This window comes from Lathamus discolor, chromosome 12, assembly GCF_037157495.1.
Source record: "Lathamus discolor isolate bLatDis1 chromosome 12, bLatDis1.hap1, whole genome shotgun sequence".
NCBI classification, from domain to species: domain Eukaryota; kingdom Metazoa; phylum Chordata; class Aves; order Psittaciformes; family Psittacidae; genus Lathamus; species Lathamus discolor.
This window is the reverse complement of record NC_088895.1, coordinates 6,433,314-6,457,706: the sequence shown is the minus strand read 5'-3', so window position 1 is coordinate 6,457,706 and position 24,393 is coordinate 6,433,314. Positions and strand designations below refer to the sequence as shown.

At 44.3% G+C, this 24,393-nt stretch overlaps 3 protein-coding genes across 3 annotated transcripts in view; 2 read left to right on the top strand and 1 right to left on the bottom strand.

Annotated features, from left to right (window-relative positions):
* Positions 1-40: 40 nt before the first annotated feature.
* C12H22orf39 (chromosome 12 C22orf39 homolog) lies at positions 41-1,211 on the top strand. The gene is made up of 3 exons (XM_065692136.1): positions 41-150; positions 228-395; positions 1,034-1,211. The coding sequence occupies exons 1-3, from the start codon at positions 127-129 to the stop codon at positions 1,157-1,159; spliced, it is 318 nt and encodes a 105-aa protein (XP_065548208.1). The 5' UTR covers positions 41-126; the 3' UTR covers positions 1,160-1,211.
* A 718-nt stretch (positions 1,212-1,929) lies between these two features.
* MRPL40 (mitochondrial ribosomal protein L40) lies at positions 1,930-5,336 on the bottom strand. Its single transcript, XM_065692135.1, has 4 exons — positions 5,229-5,336; positions 4,565-4,648; positions 2,952-3,107; positions 1,930-2,594 (listed from the first exon to the last, which is right to left on the bottom strand). The coding sequence occupies exons 1-4, from the start codon at positions 5,300-5,302 to the stop codon at positions 2,285-2,287; spliced, it is 624 nt and encodes a 207-aa protein (XP_065548207.1). The 5' UTR covers positions 5,303-5,336; the 3' UTR covers positions 1,930-2,284.
* Positions 5,337-5,524: 188 nt separating this feature from the next.
* LOC136021148 (protein HIRA) overlaps positions 5,525-24,393 on the top strand; it is a 36,891-nt gene continuing 18,022 nt past the window's right edge. The window contains exons 1-11 of the mRNA XM_065693069.1: positions 5,525-5,887; positions 13,438-13,500; positions 14,219-14,329; positions 15,046-15,136; positions 15,636-15,730; positions 16,586-16,681; positions 17,915-18,075; positions 18,977-19,144; positions 19,661-19,774; positions 21,490-21,560; positions 23,854-23,959. Of these exons, the coding sequence (XP_065549141.1) occupies positions 5,851-5,887; positions 13,438-13,500; positions 14,219-14,329; positions 15,046-15,136; positions 15,636-15,730; positions 16,586-16,681; positions 17,915-18,075; positions 18,977-19,144; positions 19,661-19,774; positions 21,490-21,560; positions 23,854-23,959 (1,113 nt within the window). The 5' untranslated portion in view covers positions 5,525-5,850. The remainder of the gene's footprint in view (positions 5,888-13,437; positions 13,501-14,218; positions 14,330-15,045; positions 15,137-15,635; positions 15,731-16,585; positions 16,682-17,914; positions 18,076-18,976; positions 19,145-19,660; positions 19,775-21,489; positions 21,561-23,853; positions 23,960-24,393) is intronic.

Below are 24,393 nucleotides of genomic sequence, written 5' to 3'. Positions count from 1 at the left end.
CCCTTGGGGCGGGGAGAAGGGGGTTGCCGGGTTGTGTCGCCCGTCGCCATTGGCCGGACTCGAGGATCTCCGTGCAAAGCGCGGCGGGGATTGGTGGCTGGGCCTTGGCCCGCGGGTGGGGACAGTATGGCGGACGGCGGGACCTGGAGGGTGAGCGGGGCGGCGGGGCTGAGGGTGGCAGGACGGGCCGGCAGCCGGGCTCAGCGCGCTCTCTTGTCCGCCCGCAGCCGCCGCGGTCGTGCGAGGACTACTGGTGGGAGTGGAAGCACTGCCGCGGGCTGCGGCACGCCTTCCACCACTACTACGCGCACGGAGAGCTGCCGACCTGCGACCGCTGGCGGGAGGACTACGAGGCCTGCCGCGCCTGGGAGAAGGGCCGCGCCGCCGCCGCGCAGGTACGGCCCGCACCGAGCGGCAGCCGGTAGCGGCGGTCGCTGTCCCGCCCGGGCTCTGTAGGCAGGTGCCGGTGAAGAGCAACTCCGGAGCCGCCTGCGGCGGGGGGTGCCGGCGGCCAGAACGGGGAGGGGCTGGAAAAGCGGGTGTCCGGTTGGGGTGGAGGCGGGTAAAATGGGCTATAGCATCCCGCGGGAGCCGTGTCAGACTTCCGTGAAAGCTCTTCAGTTATTCCAACGTTCCCTTCCTAATAACGGAAGTTGCCTTGTTACGGGCAAAAAGTATTCCTGGGGCATCCAGAAATGCTCCTCGCTACAGCCCCATGAACACTGGGGGACAGGAGCCCTTCAGCACAGGCTGCAGCATAACTCAGCTGTTCAGCTCCATCGAACAACTTCTGGCAGGGATGGTAGCACGTAACTGGCAGTTTTCTTCGTGATGGAGGAGTCAGAGACAAAATGTAAATGTGATGTAGTTAAAAGTTTGCATCCTGGCCTGCTTAGATAGTATTTGGCACGTCTGTTTAAGTATGATAAATTTCAGGTCCTTGTTTTATCTCAGATAGTCACAGCAAGAAATAAGCTGTGTGATACTGGAACATCCACCACTGTAGTGGTAATGTTTTTGTCTTGTACCTCAGGAAGCTTTGTGCAAGAGTGAAAGAGCTCGAGTCATGGAAAACCAGAAGTATGCTCCAGTGTGGACACTCAGGAAGAGCCCACCCCCTGACTGGTACCTTCCACTTGACCAAGACAAACCGAATTAGTGAGACTGCTTTGCTGTGGTTGGTCAGTAATGCAATACACAATGCACAATTATGCTGGGTATTTTCCTTTTCTTCCATGTCATGTTGAAATGATGTAACTGTAGCTCTGCCCTGGCAGTGCTCATTGAAAAACAGAGTTCACTTAAACACCCTCTACTGATTAAGGGGAGAACTGAGGTGCTTAATTTCATTCTGGTCTCTTACTGCTGTCTCATGCTTTAGGTTTTCATCTCAGCACCTTGGCAGGCAACTCCCACATCAGTGCATACATGATCTAGCTCCTCTTGCTAGGCCAGCACCTCATCCCCTCGCAGCCAGTGTTGTGCACTTGGGGAACAAGGTGCCAGATGGGCAAATAAAACCAAGCAGGGGCTCCTCCCTGCCAGTTCAGGACAAACACAGCCACTGGCATCTGAAAGATCCTTCCTGGGTTTGTGACTGTTATGGGTTGAGAGTTTCTTACCCGGTGGGATGAAACTGCGACCCTGCCCCTTTGTGGAATTGCTCTCTAATGGGTGTGTGTTGATTGCAATACTCAAGCTTACTACAAAAATGAAGGTTTAAATGGATGGAGAGAATCTGTTTTGGTTTAGGGCAAGCCCTTAGAAACTTAATTGTTTTATGGCGATATTAAAGAGAAAAAAGAAACACCTCACTTTTGACCTTGTCACCATGCTTTCCCTCTTAGATGCAAAAGCATTTCACTGAGGTCTGAAAAGAAAGGCAGTAAACAATCAGCTGTTAACTCCCTTCTAGTACAGATCCTAATATGATGACTGTGACATTCTTTACTCGTAGCATGGGAATCTTCCAAGTAATGGTTTATACAGAACAAAGAAATGCTGCATGGAGGGACAAGAGAAGGCCAGAAAGATAAAACACTGTGAAATACCATTTGTCTTGTTGTAGCATGGCACAAGTATAAGGCAGTGTAGCTCTGTTCGGCATCTTACTACTGAGATCGCTGTTTAAAAAAACCCAGCCAAATAGATACTTCATTAATACATATTTTTTGCAGTCTCACACCTACAGTATTTTAACCTACAGGAGTAGTTCATCCTTACTCCATTCTTTCCTCCTGCATCAGCCAAGTAGCTCATGCCAGATGAGCTACAAACTCCTCCATCACTGCGTATACACTTTGGTGATATCAACGCATTTTCCTTCAGGAGGATCGTAGCCAGGGAGCGGTGGGGTGTAACTGGGTCCATCTCTCTCAAAGGGGAAAAGCCCCTCATCTCGCCTGATTGCTGCTTGATACAACTCCTCTGACTCAAGGCGCAGTTCCTTTAGTGCCTCTTGCTGAGCTTCTACCATGCTCTGAATTGCTTTCTTTTCTGCGTTATCTTGTTTCTGCTTAAACAAACACCACTTTTTCAGAAGTAAAGCTCTTCTTTCAGTCTCCTCAGGTGACAGGTCAGGAAGACTTCGCACCCTGATGCAAAGTAAAACAACGCTGTCATAAAAATAGCCTGCACCCCAAAGAGCAAATCGGAGCAAACAACAAACCAACAAAACCCACCACCAACACAAAACCCCACCAAAGCCAGAGAGTACATTTCCTTCATACAGCGTCTGCCTGTGAGGTTTTCCCGTCGGTCTAACAGGAAATTCATGTTACTGTTTGATTTCCACTACTTCTAGCAGTGGAAGCAGATAAATTTTATTTTCCATGTTTTTGTCTTGATGGAAGTGGACAAGGTTTTGTCCCAAGGCTGGCGCTAGGTTCCTGTTTTGCAGGGAGAGAATAAGTTTTTCTACCACGCATGCAAGCACACAGTGAAAGACTGACCTTTTGCTATCTGAGTACTTCACTGGTGTTATAAAATCCTCAATTGGAATCAATTCTGGGGCAGTTTTTTCTAACTTTTTAATCCTCTTTTTCATACGATCCTTCTGTGCTTGCTCTCTCTTCACATCCACCTTCTTCTTCTTCTTTGGTTGTGCTCTACAAGGGAAATAATGAGTGTCAATGAAAGCAGGTATTTTGTCCTTTAATTACACACCAGCAGCTTTCACCTCCACTTTGCTTTTCTAAGGACTGTTCCTTCCTATTGCTTAATTTGGTCTCCAGTGAGGTTCCTGCCCTGAGCTTTACTCAAGTAATGCAGTTTTCCAGGTGACGTAGCATGTCCTGTGAGATTTGCTGCAGGGAGCTCTGTGCCTGCCTGAGAAAAGCAACCTCCAACTTTGTGCTTAACATCAGAATGACGTGAGGAAGTGCCACAAAAATCGAACTGGAATTGTTGTTCAGGTGCAGCAGAGCGGGTAACAGGTTTATCTGCAAGTATTCCTGTCCTCCTGTGTTAAAGAGGAGGGTGAGTGGTTTCACACATCCTTCTAAAATTTCCACACTTGGAACCAAATTCAGGCTGCAGATGTTACTCTGCTGTTGTACTTCTTCATGCAAATCCAGTATTCCCAAGGTAACATGCGGCACACTCCGCAAACACAGACTAAACCCTTACAGTGGGCCTGGGGTGAGGTATCATAGAATCATAGAATAGTTAGGGTTGGAAAGGACCTTAAGATCATGCAGTTCCAACCCCCCTGCCATGGACAGGGACACCTCACACTAAACCACGGCATCCAAGGTTTTGTCCAAAACAGCCTTGAACACCACCAGGGATGGAGCATTCACCACTTCCTTGGGCAACCCATTCCAGTGCCTCACCACCCTAACAGGAAAGAATTTCTTCCTTATATCCAATCTAAACTTCCCCTGTTTAAGTTTTAACCCATTACCCCATGTCCTGTCACTACAGTCCCTAATGAAGAGTCCCTCTGCAGCATCCCTATAGGCCCCCTTCAGATACTGGAAGGCTGCTATGAGGTCCCCACACAGCCTTCTCTTCTCCAGGCTGAACAGCCCCAACTTTCTCAGCCTGTCTTCATATGGGAGGTGCTCCAACCCCTGATCATCCTTGTGGCCTCCTCTGGACTTGTTCATTCCTGCCTTGCAGACTGAACAAACAGCTGCTGTGGCGCGAAACGGCCTCTCTGATGGTGCCAAACAACACGAGTATTTTAAGTCTAGCTGCATCAGAATAAAACAGATACCAAAATGCAGACTGTACACAAATGCTGGTGGTCCAGTACAACACTTCATAGTACAGTATTTTCCGTTCAAGTCTTTCATTTGCATTGGTGCTCAGAGGAGCATAGCATAAATCTGAGTATCTCAAACCATGTTCTGTGGCTGAGGAAGCAAATGCACACATGCATCAAGCGGTAGTTGCACAGGTTACCATTAAATTTTCAGGAGGCCGACAGTCCTGAACAAGTGTTACATACAGTGACTTAAAAGCAAACACCTACAGTTAAAAGTTAATTTGGAGTTTCAGAACTCTGCATTTCCTTATGGATGAAAACACCTCCATATAACTCCATGGAAGCTACACTCACCTCATGGGGAGAGACGCCCTGAACGCCAGCACTGAACTCTGCCAGTGACTCCCTCGGGATGGAACTGCCTGGGGCAGCCAGGAACTGAGGAAGGAAATGGGACATAAAGCATGAAGAGAAGCTGACTGTGATGCCATTGATTCTGCACAAGAGCCATTCATTAGTTATAATGAATACATTAGTTATATATAGTTAATATTAGTTGTGTACAGTTATATTTTATATATATATGAATCACAACACTGGGTTTTGAATCATCTTGGCTACTTAATTCATGACAGTATACAGTGTGTGCCCGGAGATGATACCCTCACACTCCTCCGTGGGTAAACTACACCCAGCATGTGGGCTGTCAGTGGGGTGAGCCGCAGGGCCCCGCAGGTGAGGCAGGAACAGTCTTCATCGTCAGAGCGATCCTGTTCTTAAGCCCCGGTACCGGCCTCTGAGGTGCGACTTTAGCGGCAGCGTCCCCGCCGTTCACATCCGGAGGACCGATGCCGTTCCTCACGCCCCGGCGGACCGCCCCAGAACAAGAGCCGGGCCCGGTGCCCGCGCACCGTCTGCAGGGCCGGCCCCGGGAGGGCAGTGCAGGGCAGTGCACGACCCGAGCAAGGGCCGCTCCGCCGGGCCTGCCCCCGGGGCACCGCGACCTCCGCAGCCCTACCTGAGCCGGGCCCCGCAGAGCCCGCGGGCCGCCGCCAGCATGGCTCCGCCGCAGCGCCAGCGGTGCGCCCGCATAACCCCGCCGGCCGCGCTCCGATTGCCGCAGCCCCCGTTCCGCCTCACAAGTGTTCCGGGCGTGGAGCGATGGGGTTGGGGCAGGCCGGGCCCCGCCCCTCCCGGCCCCGCCCCGCCCCGCCGCCGTGGCTGCGCTCCGCCCGGCAGGGGGCGCCCGCCCGCCCTGGAGGCGGGGCGGCGGCGCCTCGCGGGATCTCGCCCCCCGCCGGCCGAGGCGGGGGAACGCCGGCGCTCGGGGGCGGCTGTTTCCCGCCGGGCCGGTTTGGCGGTTGCCAGGCGCCGAGTTCCGGCGTTGCCGGGAGCCGCCGGGAGCGGAGCGGGGGATGCGGCCGGGCGGCGGCGGCTGCGGCACGAGCGTTGCCGGGGCATGGAGCAGCGCTGAGGCGGCTCCGGCCGGCCGGGGGGGCGGGCAGAGCGGCGCGCGGCGGAGGCCCATGGTGGCCGGCGGCCGCTGAGCTCCGCCGCTCGCTCGGCCGCGGAGGCAGCCCGGGTGGAGCCGCCCTGGGGTCCCGAGGGCGGAGGCCGGCGGGGGCCCCGGGCGGGGAACAATGAAGCTGCTGAAGCCGACCTGGGTCAACCACAATGGTGAGTGCGGGCCGGGCGCGGCAGGTGCGGCGGGGCCGGCGGGCAGGTGCGGCGGGGCCCGGGTGTCGGCCCCCCGGGGCTGTGGGCGAGGAGGCGCGCGGCGCCGCACACGCGTGGTGCGGGTTTGAGCGCGGGCGAGCGGTGGCCGGGCCGGGGCAGCGGGGCCGTTCGGAGCTGCGGGCGGCCGCGGCGTGCTCGGGGCCCCGCCGGGTCGGCGGGCGGTGCAGGCAGGTGCCGCGGGGCACGCGGGAGCGGGGCGCAACAAGTCCTCGGTCCCGGGCGGCGCGGCGACAGCAGGCGAGGTGCGGGAGCGGCCCGGGAGGCAGAGCAGTGGGACGCGCAGGGCGCGGAGCTCGGCCGAGCCCGTCCTCCGGAAGATGGCTGAAGGTGCCGCGCCGCCGGCCGTTGGAGCGGTGCTGGCGGCGGCCGCGGGGACCGGTCCGCTCCGGGGGGAAGCCGCGGCCGGGTCCTGCGGGCAGCGTTGGGCACAGAGCGGTGGTTTGGGTCAGGCGTGGTCTGCGGGAGAGAGGAGGCTGTCGGGCAGCGACCGAGGTGCCCCGTGGGATGGTGGACGGACGGACGGACGGACGGACGGATGTCCCGTGCCAGTGCGCAGCACTGAACACGGTCGTCCCGCGTTACTGAGTCAAGTTCGGTGTTAGAGCCCCCCCCCGCAATAGGCTGCAGCGCTGTTCGCCATGGACGGAAAAGATTCTGCTGATGCTGCCTTTGAAACAGCTCCCTGAATTTGTGTAGTATCCTGCCTGCCGCTCTCGTGGTTCTGAACAGCTTTGTGGGCTGGAACGCCCAGAATGAAGTGTCGCTGTTGACAGAAAGCTCTGAGCTGTCCTGGGGTGGTGAGTACAGGACAGCATCAGTGTTATGTATTTGCACTGCCTATGGTAATTTTCCAGTGTAATATTGTCCTGTTCCTGGCAAAGCCGTGAGAATATAGCTAACATGGAAAACTGCCGTGTGTTGATGCAAGTTTTGTCCACGGATTCATGGGTACAGCTTTATTTGAACTGCAAATCTTACACCCTGGTATAAATGCCAACAGTTGAACTCCTCTACAATAAAGCCGAACCAGAGACCAGCTTGTTCAAGTGTGTGCTTTGAGTTAAAAGCTGCAGATACAACTTTGCAGCTGCCTTCCTGCAGCAGTTGATGTCTTTGTAATCGTGCTGCAGGTTTTAAGAGCAGTAATTTAAGCCTTGGGATGCATTTCAATGCATCTCTACTTGAACTACTCTGCAGTGACCGTACAGTCAGGAGATGGACCCAGCCTTTTGACACAAGGTTTTAGTCACCTTGAGAAAAGGTGCAAGTACTTTATGTGAGGTGTTTTCTACCCTTCTGCTTGGTTGATCTAAACAAATGTCACATTTCCATTTTAATCTCCACCTGCCTGTGGGCGGACGATCCTGTGCTTCTCTGGAGCTCCGGTGGGAGCATGCTTTTGGCCTGAACCTTTGCAGGTCACAAGGGTTAGATCTGTAACTTCTTTCTGTATTTCTTTAGCGGGTGCACCTTGTGGTGAGGGTGCGTGTTTGAAATCGGTAGCAACTTAAAATGCATCTCACCACTGCAGGAGACAGCCTTCAGCCAAGCACTTCACAGCGGAGCTCCATTTACAAAGCCCTGGGATACCTTGCCTAGTGGATAATGAGCGAGCCAGGGCCTTGATAGTCCCAGATTTTATTCCCATGTCTGCTGCTGTCCTGCTGGGATGAGTTTGGGCAAGTCACTTTGTCATCGTTTCACCACCTGCAAAACAGATGTTCATCACTAGCTTCATTTGTAAAATGCTCTAAGGTCTGCAAACGTACACAGGACTGCAGAACATTCATGTGTGCTTGTCCCTGGGGCAGGGCGTGCAGGATAAAAACTGGGGAGTTCAGTCAGCCTCTTTTAATGTGACCGGGTTCCGGATCCTGCAGGCATCGCTGCAGGCAAGTAGTCTCCATCGCTCTTAATGGGTCTACATGCTTGCTGTGAAACCTCTCCAGAAACAGGGTAAACATAATTTATACTCACTCTGTGTCCTGGAGACTCGCTGTGATTCTGTGTAAAAGGAGTTTTTTAACTCATTTTATTTTCCTCATGGGCACAAGAGGCTGCTTCACTGGTGTTGGTTTGTGAGCAAGGGTCCTCACAGTTTCTTCCATGCGCCAGGTCAACGTGCTGTCCTTCCCTTCTCCCCATTCAATTTTGGGTTTTTTACCTTACTGAATGGGCTAGAATGGGTTTAATGATGCTTACAGGTATACAGCTCCATGAGATAATAGACACTGGAAGTTAGTGTTGTAGCTGGGAAACGTAGTACACCTGCAAACCATGCGCTGCTCACCCAAGATGCTGTTTGCAGTAAAAGCACTTCAGCGCGTTTTGGCCCTACAGGTTTTTGCCTTGGAGTTCTTAATGTCACCTTATCTGAGTACTCATTGGAAATGTTTCCTCTTCAGGTGCATTTTCCATAAGCTTTTCACACTCTTAATGTGGGGTTATTAGGTTTTTACATGAAACTCTCATTATCGCTGTGTTCTTCTCTTCCACGTTTCATTGACTTAGAGCAAAGAAGAACATTGAAACATGCAATCTAATAGTGGGGGCAGGAACAGATGACTAAGATACAGATGGTGCCGTTGCTTCTCCTTCCCAGTTTTCCATTCAGCACCTCTATAAAGATGCATCACTTGCCCAACAGTTGTATGTATGTATTCGGCACACAGGGTTTTGCAAGCCCTGGTCATTAAAGCTGGCAGATGCAGGTACATGCTGAGCCCTGCAGGAAGGGAGGTCTCTTGGCATTCCCAGAAACCCAGGCAAATCCCAAGGTGCTGCTCATGTATAACAACTTGTAGAAATCAGAGCCTGCTTTTGTTTAAATATGAGCACAGAGTTTATTATCTCTCCAAGCTGTAATGGTGGAATGTAAATATTTGAATTGATTTGTGAGTCATGTCGGATGTTATATATCAGATGGGCTGGAAGTAAAATGAATAGGAAGTCATTCATCCTGTGGTAGGAATTAACATGAAATTGTCTTTATATTCTGTTGACTATTGCCTAAAGGTAAATAACAAGCAAAAAAGATGCAGTATTGAAAAGAGCCTTTTTTTTTTCTTCAGCTGGTACCTTTTCTTAAAGATGGGACCTTCTTGGGTTTGAATTACCTCACTTGGAACTTCTCCTTCCAGGCTTCTTTCATTATTGATAGTTCTTTAAGTACATAATATATATTTGGCTTCTTTAAACAAATAATCCAACAGGACATCTGATCTATCCTAAGGTGTTCTGTTCTTAATGACCCCGGTTTGCTTCCTCATGCAGTGTGATGCTGGGAGCTTCCACAGTTTAAACTTTCTTTTGTTTCTTTAGATATTATTACAAGAGGACAAAATGCCGTTTTAATGTTCCTGCTTAAGTATCACGTTTTGGTTTGATACATGATTACTGTTAGGAAATTCAACAGATCTTTAGTTTGGAGCATTGGAAAGCATTCAGCTTCTTTGAAACGGGGACCTTGTGCCTTTTGGCATGTTTTGACAGGATCTGACAACAAGGTCAGATAAAGACTTGGACCGAGGAGGGAGGCATTTGCTATCAAAGGACAGCTCCTTCTCCATTGCTTTGAGAAAATGATGGAAGTGAGGAAAAACACAGTGTCTGTGATCAGTTTATGAACCACAAGTAGTATAGAACAAGTCTTGCAGCTTTAACCTGTGACAGTTATCCTCTACTGTAAATGGTATTGCCTTGCTAACGGTACCCTGGAGGAAAGAGCACCCTGGGAATGACATTCTGTTGCTCAATTTCTGTCCTGTGATCACTTAATCTGTTCTCTTTTTGTAATCATTTGACATCCCTGGATGGAGAAAACTGCAAACAAATATGAAGTCTTGATTTACTTGGGCAAGCAGTCTCATAATAACGGAACTTGTTCTGCGTTGTAAGGGGTAGACATAAAAGCGTGGAGAGCAAACTTATTAAAAACATATATTCCTCGTAGACTGTGAAAGCGTTGATACCTGTTCCCAAGCAGTTGCTTTACTGGTGATCCTTTTTACTAATCTAATTTAATCATAACAAGCCCCCTGTTTCTCAATAGCCAAGAGAAGCACATGCAGCTCTGGAGCAGGGCACTGGAAAGATTCCCCTTTCGAAGCTGGTGCATTGGCCTTCAAACGCCTCTTGTAGCTGATGTTGAAACGTTGAACCTCTGCTGTGAACTCTGGGTGTTTCACCTATTTGTGTACTTGTGAATATGAGTATGTGACAGAACTGACTTGAAACTTCATGTAGTGTTTGTGCTAGATAGGAACTGAACTCTTTGTGACGTTGATATGCTGCTTTCTAGTAAATAGAAAAGCTACAACTCCTTCCTGAGCGTTGGCCAAAGGGTCCAAATCAGATGCTCTCTAGCCTGGATTACATCACCGTGAGTCTAACACACAGTAACTAACTACTGCTGCCTGAAAATTGGATGCAAGTGGTCATTTTAGCTGAAGAGGTAGAAGCTCAGGTTCTGACATCCAGTAGTTACTGCTTCCTGCAGGCATCCAGACCGGGCTGCTGCTACATTTGGCTTCACCAAAAGGTCACTGCAGCCAGAGCCAGGAATCAAATCCTGATGCCCTGTGGTCCTGAGCAAGATCATTAAGTAGTTGCTTCCCTCTTTGGTTTCCTGTTGTCAGGTTAAGTTCACATGTTCTTCCACGAATAAGTAAAACATGGCATTTTGCAGTTGTTTGCATTTGGATTAATGCAGATGTTTATTACAAAGAGGGTGTGACAGGTTGAGGCTGGGTGTACTTTGACAGATTTCCTGTGTATGAAAACTGGAAGACTCTTACCTGTACAAACTCCTAGAAGTCTGGAACTTGATTTAGTAAGCTAATGGTTCTGTGGCGAAAAAGCAGGTCTTTAAAGGTTAACCACTGGATGCATCTGGACATTGCAGGTGAGACTGTGATGTATGAAACCAGTCCAATTTATTAGGAAGTATCCCTCAGATGGAAACAATATTTACCTGGCTCTTACAGCAGAGTTTGACAGGCCTCATGTTCACAAGTCATTGGATGTTAAGCTTATTGGCAAATTCTGTGGAAAAGCCCGTTTCCTGGTAGGTCATTGTGCATGATTAGTTACCTGTGGAACAGGATCCCTTCCTGGATCACAGTTGAGCCATGCAGGAAACTTGATTTGTTGTTGAGGGCTTCATTTGTTACTGCCAGTTTTCCCAAGTGCAAAGTCCATACCCTTTTTAAACCATCTATAAAGTAATGCCGCGTGACCTGACAGCTTCCTCTGAGGTCTGAGATTTTAGGGTTATAGTAATTTAAGAAAATATCTGCTCAGTGTTTGTTAGATAAACCAAATTTCTGCTAGGAAAATAACTAAAAACCTTATCCTGCTGCAGAAATACATGGATGATTGTGTTCAATGAGAGTTCCCCTCCATTCATAAAATACAGGGGAGTTGAAGGAGGCTTACAGTGGAGTGACCTCAATGATAAAAAATGAGAGACAGCTTTTGTACAAGGCATGGCTGAGTAGGAGTCTTTGGGCCAGGAGTGGGAAAGCGGAGCTGGAGACATGAACGTGTGTAGAGCTGTGAGTGGCAGAAAAGGGGTGAATGATTGAATTGATAGGGGAAAAGCCTGTTGAAGGCCTCTGATTCAAGAAGTCAGAGTTGGAAATCTTTTGGAGATGGGCAATTAACCTAGGAAGAAACACTGCGTCCTTGTCATGCTCAGGGAGATACCCAGTGCTGGTTTCTGTGCACAGAGTCCTGGGCTAGGTGGACATTTTCCCTGGTGTGATGCAGCTAACTTGAAGCGTTTATGGTGAATTTGTAGCTAAGTTACCTCTGGCTCCATAAATAAAATAACTTGCTGAATTTCATCAACCTTGTTTGTGGATCTGTGCAAACACTTTGCCTGGAAGGAGAAAGGCAGCTGATGTTACTGTTCTTCTAGTGTTGTGCTCTTAAGATAAGGCGGAAACTGGAGAGGCTATGATAGTTTAAAGCACCTGGGAAGGGCAAGATAGATGTTTGTTTCTTGCCCGTGCTTCTCTAAATATTCAGCTTAGCCCTGTCTTAAGTTGCATTTAAGTTAATACAGTACAAAAGATAGAATTGGCACAGCAAGCTGAAGAAAAGCCACAGCTATGTCTCAGGTTGTGTTTTATGTGGCCTAAAGGACTTGAAAGGAATGCAAGTTGAGTGCCATCTTACTGTGCTTAAGGTCTTTGCTTGGCTGCCTGCAGAAATTTTAAGGGGAATCACATGTCAGTTTTAGTATAAATCCAAGTGAAATAAACCTTAGAGCAAGTCACCATAAAGAAAATCAGAGTTGCCATGAAGCAAAATGCATACCCCACAAAAAGTAAGAAATACTGGATACTTGGATGAGGGTTTTGTTAGCAGTTTAGTGTCTACGAATTTGGATGCTAAAACCTATCACTGGATACATTCTCCAAGTTTTATCTTTTTATGTCTTAACATAAAAAGAAGTGAAGATGCACTGAAGAGTTGAGATAAAGGGAAATTTATTGAGTCGCCCTGGTATATGGGTACCGGTTCTTTTGGCTCTTTGATAAACTGCTTTATTTTATACCGGGACGTGTGTGATCTTGCTTGCAGAAGCATTCCAGTTTGAAAGGGTTGGGACTGCTGCCAAAAATTATCTGAATGTGGAAATCATGTGTGTTCCTTCAAGTAATCCTTAGTGGTAGCTCTTTGAGCATCACTGGAAGAGCAATAAGCTTACTTCTCCCCTCCTCCTTCTGCAAAGGTTAAAAGAACTCTGAACATGTAGGAGAGGGTGTATGATCCAGTGGTTGGAGCAGAATAGGCTGAGAGTGAGGGTTGTCTGGCTTCCAGAGCTGTTCCCCAACTATATTAGTTATTTGCTATAGCGTTTACGTTTTTGGAAGATTACTAGTTTTCTTCGAAAAATGTAGCATGTGGAGAACTGAAGGATTTAAGAGTTAGTACTAGAGTTGGTTCGTCTTCCTCTGTCTGTGTGGAAGCTATAAAAATAGAAGCTAGTATTTGGGTAGTAGAGTTTCATAGCAACAGAATCTGAGACAGGTAATTGTGTGACCAAGAGATGCAGTCTGAGACTGGGGAGGATTGAAAAACACAAAACCAGAAACCAAAACAACACTTGCTTCGGGTCATCAGCTAATGAACTGAAGAAACCTGGAAGGAATTCCTTACTCAAATCAGTTTTGCCTCGTTGGCATTTGCTTTGTAGTATTACTTAGCTTTGAGGCATTTGGCATATCCTGCTGGATTAAGTGTCCTTGGTTATCACTGGTTTGTTATGGCTTGAAAACTTCCATATACACTTTTAATAGGCTGGCATTTCTGTAATTAGGTTGCTTTCAACTCAGCTGTAGTCAGCTGTAAATCTTAACAACTATAGTTTTTAGAAGAAGGAAGTTATTTCCCATCTAGAAGAGTTACGGTTCTCTTGGCATGACTGCATTCTCTTGGCTGTAAAACAATTCACGGTGTTGCTGCCTGTTCTCTAATTCCAGGAAAGCCGATATTTTCAGTGGACATTCATCCAGATGGGACCAAGTTTGCAACAGGAGGACAAGGTGCGTTTGCATACTGACAGAAGTTCGAATTTTGGGCTATAATAATAATCTTGTGCCTTCACAACGCTTGAATCGGTTTGACCCTTTTAAAAACACATCACTTATCTCTGAGAAACAGATCGTTGTGTAAGTCATTAAAATGTATTGGCAAGTGCTGCTGTTACTGCAGAAGGCAGGGTTATGCCTTCTGAGGTACTCATCCTCGTGGACATCATTGAGATAGACAGAAGCTGCAGTAATTACTTGTGGCCATACTGGCCAAATTTCTTCTTTGAAGAGGAACTGAATGTGAAGTTGGGCTTTTTGACCTGCTAAACACTAGAGCTACTGGGACAAAAGAATCCAATTATATAAATGGAATAGCTTAAGAAATAGATGCAAAAATATTATGTGGATCACAATAGTGAATAATTTTATGTTGGCTACAATAATTGCAATGTCAGATTTGAACCTTTTCTCTTTTAAAATACAGTCTTATAATCCATACAGTTGCCATCAGTTGTGCACAGTATGATTTTTGAGCAAAGCTGTATAACTTTATTTTTAATGAGCTTCAAGAAAAATAAACCACATTTGTAATTACATCCGAATGGCATCTGTATTCAGATGCTTCCGGTAACGCCTCAATTTTATCTCGGTTCCAGAAAAGATGTTTAGGTTGAGAAGCCTTTTAAGTATGCATTTAAAAGGGGTGGGTGGGCTTTTTGTTCTCTTACAGGTCAGGATTCTGGGAAAGTTGTAATCTGGAATATGGCTCCTGTCCTGAAAGAGGAAGATGAAAAGAATGAAAATATTCCCAAGATGCTTTGTCAGATGGACAATCACTTAGGTAACAAAGATTATTCTTTTCTTGTTTCACCTTTTTTTAAGCAGTTCCAGTGGTGAAGAATCAATACCACGCAGCAGAGTGGTCTCATACTTTGCTTGTATACTGGTTTAGATGTGCAGCAGAAAATGTTGGGAAAATGTAGGAAACTGCACAGAGAAATCTTTGGAAATCTCCCTTTGGAAATCTCCCTATGAGCTTTTTCCAGCTGTGGCCATCAAGTAATCGATAATGCACATTCTGAGGAACTGGGAAGCTCTGAAGGAAAGGGCAAGAGAAGAAATAAGTATAAAAGAAATATCGTATGAAGTATGTTGTAGTTCTAAATTATTCTGGATTTATTGCACATTACATTTGAAATGGCTACCTGAAGATGCATCATCTTCAAGATACATCATCTCTTTTTTGCCCTCTTAATCCTATCTCATTTACCACAAGCAGTTTTCTTCGTTGGATGAATATTAATCTTTCGAGCTACTTCTGGTGAAGCTTTTTTAAATAAGGAGTAGGCTTTTAAAATAAGAAGTTCCTCAACTGCTGCTGAAAGATAAGTACTAATTCATTTATCTAAAGCAGGCAGAGTAACTGCTACAAGTGGAAAAAGCACACTTAAATCCTAACCGTTTCCTGTCAGGTTTTGGTTATTACAAACTCTGCCCCAGTCCTGAACCATTTATTCTCATATTTCATTTTACAAACTTCTTTTTTCTACATTTCAGCATGTGTGAACTGTGTGCGATGGTCAAACAATGGAGTTTACTTGGCTTCAGGGGGAGATGACAAGTTGATTATGGTGTGGAAACGAGCTGCGTAAGCATATTTCTTCCTTCCTGATCTTATGTTGCATTTTAAGTAGGTTACTCTGTCACATCTCTTAATGTTTCTTCCCTGTGCTGGTCTTTTGTAAGCTCACTGCTTCTCCTGGTGCATAAGGAGATGAAATGTGGTATGGGAGATTTGCTGTCCTGTCTGTTGGGCTGGAGTGTGTCTATCTGGTTAGTCTCTGTCCTGCCAAGGAGCTGAGGCATTTTCTTCTGTACTTGAAGAAAGCTTCCTGATGAGATTTGAAGTTATCTTAAATGTTATTTTTTTTTTTTACTATCTGTAGAAATTGTACGTTTTATTGAAGCTAATTTTTAATAACTGGAATTACTTTCTATTAAAAAAGGGAAGTGTTTTTTCCCTTCAGTTTTCATTGCAGGAATAATTAACTATAAAAAAGAAGTGTACTGTGCATCTGATTTTGCTTAGCAAGTAAGTTTGAAGAACTTGAGGTTGTTCTGTTGTTAACTTTCTCTTTTTTAATTAGGTACATTGGACCTAGCACTGTGTTTGGTTCTAGTAGCAAACTTACTAATGTTGAGCAGTGGAGGTGTGTATCGATTCTCAGAAGCCATTCAGGGGGTAAGTTAAAAGGTGTTGAATGAACATAATTTGCATGTATTTGGGAGGAAAAAAAACCAAAACCTTTTCATTTTTTCCTCAAAAAGTACATATTTGGTGGCAAGGCAGTCACTACTTCTAAAAGCATCAATGAAAATCTAAAAGAAAATGTCATTTTTAATCAAATGCTGATTTTTGTGCAAGTCACTTCAGGCAAAGTAGCTGAAAACTTCCAGCAACTACCGCAGTCGAAAAATTAGCAACTAAGGAACTTATATTTTGCTGTTTGGTAGCTTAAAAATAAATCTGAATAACAGAAGCTAAACTGCATTTTTATTTCAATAAATGTTCGCACTTGCAGTGAGTAATCTCCTGGTTAGCAAAATACACACTTTTGTAACCCAAAGAATAGTAATATTTATTTAAGAAAAAGTAAAACTGAAGAGCACTGCAAGAGATGAATAAACCAGATTTCAAATGTGTTTTGCACCTGCTGATGTGAGCTATGATTAAAATAAAGATTAAAATCACTTTCATCACTCCACGTGTGTTGGAATAAAGTGAGTGCATTGCAACAGCTGCTGTTGCTTTTTCATTCAGAACAAGACAAAGTACTTTATACAGGCATTAGTACTTCTGCCGTCACTAAACACTGCATTCTCTGCCCTGGATTTTGTTGTTGTTGCTCCCGACTGGGCGCTGTAAAAAAGAGTTCCCTCCCAGCGAGTGCTGCTGTGTTCTTTCTTGCCTTCCACTCTAGTGGAATCATAAGTTCTCAGTCATTGAAAAGAAGTTGCCACACCAGTTCTTTTAAAAGAGATTTTTGGGATTCTCTGGTTACCATCAATGTTTTAAATGAAAACTCTTTGTAAGCAGATGTCATGGATGTAGCGTGGTCTCCGCATGATGCCTGGCTGGCATCCTGTAGTGTGGATAACACTGTTGTCATCTGGAATGCTGTCAAATTCCCAGGTGAGAATTTTTACGTTTCAAATGTGCAATATGTAAAGCTTTGTGGTAAACTCTTTGCCCCATGGGTGCTTTTCACTGACTGTGAAAATCAGCAGGTGGGAATGGGTTGTCTGTCTTTTGAGATGACGTTCTTGCAATCTGGTGACCCAGTCCTCCTTCCAAGTTTAGATGGCAATGAGCAGTGGATGCCGCTCTGCTGTAGACAGCAGCTACATTCAGGTTGCTGATTTTACATGAAGGTTGTCATATGTATTTTCTCTTTTATCTTTTCCCCCCAAAAAATCCCAAGTAGATAGAACTTGAGCTTGATAATACATCGATATATGCATATGTGGTTGGGTTTTTTTTTCCCTGTTGCCTTTGTACTCACAAGACTTTACATTCATTCACCTTTGGGGTGGCATTATCTTATTTACCCTATTTTAAATGCTGCTGCTTAATAAGCAGTGGGACTTTACAGGGTGAAGGGAAGGCTTAGCGGAGCCTCACAGCAGCAGAAGCTCTCCAGTCTTACATTTGATGGCCATTTTCCTACTTCCATTGCTGCAGTGCTGGCAGGCCACACAGTCCCGAAGTCTGTTTCTCAGGGATAAGCAGCTGTCACACTGGACAGCTTTAGCTGACCTGTGAGGGTCTGTGGCAGTTAGGGAGCATGTGCTTTTATCTGGCTGCTTCTCACCACGTAACTTGATGCAGGCTAAAACTCCCATTCAGTGGTGCCTAGTCACTGTGTTATGTTTTAGTGTTGCTTCCAATCCAGATACCAGAGTTTTTAGACATTCACGCTAGCTGTGTAGCTCGTGCAGTACTCTCAGCCTCTTCTCTCATAGTCCGATAAGGAAGAGGTTGACTGAAAGTAGGTTACCAGGTCTGCCAAGCTTGTATGTCTGTTCAGCTACTACTTTGGCTTAGATCGCATTTGCTGCAGAAAGCTGAGTTTGTTGTGATAATCTTTGGGTGCAGGGGAGAGGATGAATGTTTAACTGAAGTTCCAGTTAAACTGCTGCTTTCCATAGCTTGCAAGTGCTATTCTGAACACCTGGGCTTCTGCCGGTGTTTCTGCTCTGATCTGTTGCTTATAAAGAACTTTGCACTCCTTATGTTGTTGTTTCTGCATTGAAGGAAGTTACATTTAATAATGCTGTTTCCAAAAGATCTTGTAGATCTCCTCAGCAGTTTGTCATAAAGGAGATATCTGTAACTATTCCCTGTTCTCCATGTTTGTGTGCACAGAAATTCTTGCCACTTTGAAGGGGCATTCTGGCTTGGTGAAAGGGCTGACCTGGGATCCTGTTGGGAAATATATTGCCTCTCAGGCTGATGACCGAAGTTTGAAGGTGTGGCGGACCATGGACTGGCAGTTGGAAACCAGCATCACAAAACCCTTTGATGAGGTACTCCAGAATGTGTGACTATTCAAAGTGAATTCCTACCGAATGAGCAAAAATGATAAGGATATCTCTGATCCTGCACAAACATTAATTGCTTTGACGGTGCTGAATTGAATGAAACTATCACATGACAGGTTCTAAAACGGAGAAAAAGAGCTGCCTTCTCACACAACGTGATTAAAGCGAGACTCTCATTGCCACTGGATGTTGTGGATGTCAAAGGTTTATTTGGGTTATGTAAACAATTAAGTAAATTCCTGGAAACGGAAAGGTTATTCCAAGGAAATATCAGCACACTAAGTACACTGTTCTTACCTTCTTCCTCATGCATCTTCTCTTGGCCACTATCAGAAACAAGATAAGTGTTTAGGAGGGATCTTTGGTCTGGCATCATAGGGCTGTGATGTGATGACTTTGATCAAGAGATCAAATTTCTGGGGACAGAAGTTGGTGCTTAGTGAGTGGAGTCTTTTGCAGTGATCTTATGGTATTGTGATTAGTGCAGTTACTCTTTGTATAGAGTGTAAATGGCTAAATTCATGTGTGAGCTGGTGTTGCAAGTTGAAGTCTCACTGTTAGCACTTGGTATGCTGCAGCCCTGTCACTAATTAAGACTCTGAGTGTACAGTATCCAAAAAGACTAATGTTTTGTTTCCTTTAAAAAAGTTCTCTGGGTTCCTTTGTCCCCCTTTTGGTAGGGCTTCACAAGTAACACTGGATCACCTGTATAAAATACAGCTGAAGTACTGAGAATTGTATGTAATGACATGCTTTATAGTCACAAAAGACTGACTTTGTAATCATATTCCCTAAATCTAAAACTTGAATAGCTTGTATTAAACATCCTTTGTTTGCCACTTTTAAAGCTCTAATTGTTGTTTGGTTTGGGTTTTTTTTTTGTCAGTGTGGAGGGACAACTCATGTGTTGCGCCTTAGCTGGTCACCTGATGGTCACTATCTTGTTTCTGCTCATGCCATGAATAATTCTGGACCTACTGCTCAGATCATTGAGAGAGATGGATGGAAAACCAACATGGATTTTGTAGGGCATCGGAAGGCAGTTACAGTAGTGGTGAGTGAGTGATAGTAATTTATCCCTGAAGTAAAACTTTTGATAATTTTATGCATAAATGGGACAAGAGGTGAAGATAGGTGTCAAGATTAGTAAAGCAAACCCATGGTAGTGATGAAGAAACGTAAACTTTACATGTTGAAAGCAATCAGTTTGCTCTTGTGATAAGAGAACTGGACGTAGATGAACACGATAAGAGGGTGAGGGTGTGGGAGCATGTTAGTAGCTAACCTCACTAGCTTGGTTAGCTGTTCAGTGGCTTGATTAAAGTGACATAGGTTTCTAGTGGCTTCCTATTGCTAGTAAAATTATTATTACTTACCATTCCTGTCAAGGCATTCAGAAAGCCTCTTCAGAAAGCAGATGTGCTTTTGTCAGTGCTCTCATAGTCTGGTTAAGGACTTTGCTTCTATGAAAAGTGGTTTTTTTTCACTCCTAAGTGGGAAACTTGCTCTTAAAGCAGATCTACTAAAATGTAATTACTGTAATAATATTTGGGGCATCTCGCTGGTGCAGAAATTCAATCCGAAAATCTTCAAGAAGAAACAAAAGAATGGGAGCTCCACCAAGTCGAGTTGTCCCTACTGCTGTTGTGCTGTTGGAAGTAAGGATCGATCTCTTTCTGTCTGGGTAAGTGGGTTTTTTGCCATCCTTGAACTAATGTGGTTATTTGGATAACTTTGGGGGTTAGCACAAAGGCCACATGTGCAGCATTAGGTCTTATATTTAGGTTAATGTTTAGGGGTTTTTCTCTCTGTTGTTACAGGATTATCTGGGGGAGAGGAAGTGGATTGGTGTTAATTCATTTCTCCAAAGCCAAGAGCAGTGGCAGAATATGTTGCCTTGGTGAGGGGTTGGGGGGAACTGTTAAGAGAAATCATATGTTACCTCAGTTAATGAACATAATTCCACCTTATTTTCTTCCTATGTCTTTTACTCATTCTCCATATGAGTCTTTTAAGAGTACTGTTTTTCCATGTTTAGCCCACCTATTCATTAATCACTCTTAGAGTCTACCTTTGTTAGTCTTGCTTTTATGGGTATGAGGAGAACTTCGCAAGCACAGGATAGCTGCTTCTGAGCAGCTCACCTTTCTGCCTTGTTCTGACTTCATTTCCTGGCTTCTGTTTTTGCTGTTGAAAGAGGAATGTGAAAGTGAATGAGCTTTTTAAGTATATTTTCGAGTTCTCAATATCTAGTTTGGGTTTTACTGTAAAATTAACGCTAAAATTGTTATTCTGGCTAAGAGAAGAGTAGCTATTCCAACACTTAGAAATGTAAGACGGTTGTTTGGCAACTGGAAAGGACAAGGAATAAATTTAACTGATTTGTAAAGCTTTGTGATGAGAATGTGCTAGAACACACCAATTGCTAACTGCAGTCTACTATTTATAGATTCCAGTGTGATATTTATCCATTAATCGCTAAATGCACAACACTAAATCTGTTTCTGGCAATGCTACCAGTGCATACCCTTATCAAAGTATCACTGTCAGTATATTTTACTTTCTATTTATACTATGATTTCATTTAGGGTGACTGTTTAGGTTATACTAGGTATTATAGAGATGCAAAGTTGCAGGCAGTCTTTGCCCTGAAGACCTTAATTGTTACACATATAACGCAGACCTATGGAAACATAAAAGAAATAACTACTGAAGGTGACTGCCACACTACATCTGTGAACCTTTGAGCATGAAACATCATATACCACACTGTCTTCTGCTTTATTTCAGTTGTACTATGTACTATAGATATCAAGACCTTTGGTTTAACATTAAAGAGCTTAGAATGATTTAGAACAGGTTACTGGGGATTTTCATATTCAGTTCTTTCTAAGCTGATTTATAAGTATAGAGGAATCCTTTTTAAGAATAATGGTGAGTCAAATTCCCTTTGCTCTTGATAGGCTTCACTTATTTAGACAAGTGATTCTGAGTGAGGACATGGAAACCTAATCTGTTTTCTGTCTTCCCCTTGTGCTGGCAGTTTACAACATTCTTATCTCATTAAAGCTTAGAATAGAAGCTGTCTTTAGCATCTGTGAAATTACTTTTTAAGTGGTAGAGAGTGTTCTATTACTGAGATGTGAAGGCAAAGTTGGTTAAGAAATTCAGTTGGTGTTTCAGAAAGGAGGTGAGGGTTGAATGTCAGCTGCTATTCTCCAAAGCTTTTCTGTGCCTGTAATGGAATGGGTAACTAGGTGCTTCAGAAAGACCACAAGGCATACAGCTGTCTCCTGGCCAGGTCTTGTTTGAATGTTGTTAGACGCTGAGAGAGTGTTAATGTGGTAATATCTGTAGCATAGAACTTAAATTTCTGACTATTGTTTTTTCTCTTTTAAGCTCACGTGTCTGAAACGCCCTTTAGTTGTCATCCATGAGCTGTTTGACAAGTCTATCATGGACATCTCCTGGTAAGTTGATTTCTGCTGTTTGTTACAGAAGCCAGTGTGTTGTTATCATCTTTAGGTATATGTATGGACTGGAAATTCCTTAAACCAGTATAGATTGTAGCTTTAGCTAGTGATTTGGGTTGGGTTGGACAACGCACTTTCCCAGCAGTCTGCTGTCACGTATCTTGTTTTCCTCTTTCTGCTGTTAATGGTACTTTCTCCTGCTTTCTTCTAAGGCCTGGTCATAAAAAGGCAGAAGTCTCTAGTTATAGACTGCATATTCACTGCAAGTGAATAGTAAGGGAGAAATAACCATGAGACCACTCAGTAAGTGGCATTAAAAAAACACTCTGCACCTATACGTCAGGTGATTTACACAGTTAAGGATTCTGTACAAGAAAAGACTTGGTATTTTTTTCATGACAGACACGCAGCTGATGACATGGGTTGTCTTAATAGCTATAACAAATTTGGTGGGTTTATGCTGTAAATGTTAAAGCTTACAATTGTATAACAACTTGTTTTCTGTGTGCTCTGTGGAGTTTGCCATGAAGCTCGGTGAAGCATGATAAAAAATTTTCAAAACCAAAATATTTTTCTTTCATTAATAGATTAAGGCTACAAAGCCAGTAAATGGAATATTTCATGAGAAGCGCTGCTATTGTTGTAGTACAATAGCTTTGAATAGCTTTGCTTTTCTGCAGTGTGTTTTATTTTATTTCTCCATCTGCAGTTTGCACATCTTTCGTGGTGTAAAGCCATTGGCAGTAATAGCTGGTTAACATTTTGCAATTTCTGAGGAAATGGTTTTGTGGGATATTTGAGAGACAAAGGATCATCAGGAAACTTATTTTATATCCTGTTTACAAATTGAAATGGATGGCTAAAATGTCACTAATATGGAATGTTCCCAGAAACATGCTCCATTCTGAAAACAGACTGAGTAAATTCAGAGAAATCTGATACTATTGTTGTAGCTGTCTCATTTCTATTTTAGAGTTTCAGACTTGGATGCATCATCATAATAGCTGAACATGATTATGTTTTCACGGAACAATTGCTTGGAGCCAGAGGTCAATAGGAGCTCAGCAATTTTGTCTGCAAAGCAAGCAGAGAACTCTCAACAAGATTTTACCATTCTCTAACTTGGACTAGTATTGGTTAACCTGTTACACGGTGCTGAGGCCAACTTCTCTGGATGTGGTGCCATCAGCCAGTACGAAAAAAGAGGTGTTTTCAAACACCTATAGCCATGATGCATGGAATATGTTTTTAAGCCTTGCTGGACTAGTTTGTATAGGACTTAAGAGTTGTTGCCTGCTTCCCTTCCTCTTCCATTCTCTTTAACAAGTCATCTGTATACCACTGTGTTGCCATCTCTATGAGCGCTGTAATTGGAAGTTACTTGGTTATTCGTCAAAACTCAGCAAGTACTGGAGGTTGGGGGGGGGGTGTTGAAATGTGCAATGATAGGTTTTAACAGAAGGCTATCATTTCTTTAAGACTAGAATGTATAGTTTCTCCATTCTCTTTTCCATCAGGAAAACATTTTGAGACGTCCAGAAGAGGTTTATAATATATCTCCACATACAAGAACATGTGCAGTTTGCTTAACAATGCAAATAATGAACAATAACAAAATCAAACATATGTTCTCGCCTAATAGAGTTGTTTGGACTGCTCATATGCACAGCTTGCTTTCTTATTGCTGTCACTTCAGAGAATGATGATGGAGAAGAGGCATTTACACAACTTGTAGAGCTCCTGCTTTAGTCTCTTCTCCTTTCTATTTTGTTTATTTGGACTGTAAACTCTTTATAGTGGACTGTCTGTAACTTGTTGCCCATGTGTGATGAAGCTTCATCTTCATGGGCCCCAAATGTCAGTTTATGGGGCCTTAAAAGAAGTATATCGATTGCTTATCTGCGGAAGGCCCCTTTCTTCTCCCAGTTCCATTAACACAAAGATATTCTACATCTTTTGAAGCAAATACATTTATAGTTTCCTCTCACTGTTCCCTGTGAACACTGTTCTGTTTTACCCCTCCAGACAGCTTTTCATGGTGCTAGTTGTGCTATGGATAGCTGTATGGTTCTGCTTCTACCTTTTTGTGTGCAGCCTCCAAAGCAATATTGGTACATGGACTCCTGCTGTCCATCACTCTGTCTCTTTACTGCCCCACTTGTTTGGTTTTATCAGTAGTTGCTGTGATAATAAATCTTATACTAAGAATTTTGTTGAACAATTTATTGTATTGCCCCTTTGCATCAATGAAAGAGATTGAAAACAAAAAGTGAACCTATATTTCCTTCAGGACCCTTAATGGACTTGGTATCCTGGTATGTTCCATGGATGGATCAGTGGCATTTTTGGACTTTTCCCAGGATGAACTTGGAGATCCACTCAGTGAGGAGGAAAAGGTACAGTAAGCACTCGGAGATTCTATGATCATATTTAAGGGATGTATTGATGCAATTAAGATACTGAGCTATTTATAGAAGTATGTAGTGACTGATTTCCATATTACAGAAAAATGTGTTCTTGTCTGCTTTACAAATCATTAATAAAGAGTAGTCAAGAAATAAATTTGTGATATTAGTTTCTGTTCTGGAAAGAAAGTCTATTTGGAAAACATCACCTGCTAACACATCATTATACAGTTGAAGTAATTATTTGGCCAAGGAAAGAAGGAGTGGGTGCTTCAAAACACTTTAAAATTACTCTTTGACTTGCATATATTCAAGTCTTTTTAAACTGATTGCTGTTGGCTGTTTTTTCCTCTCATTGCTATTTAGCAACTAAAGCTCGGAATTCTAATTATTTTGTGTATTGATTTAGTGTTAGCTGAAAATAT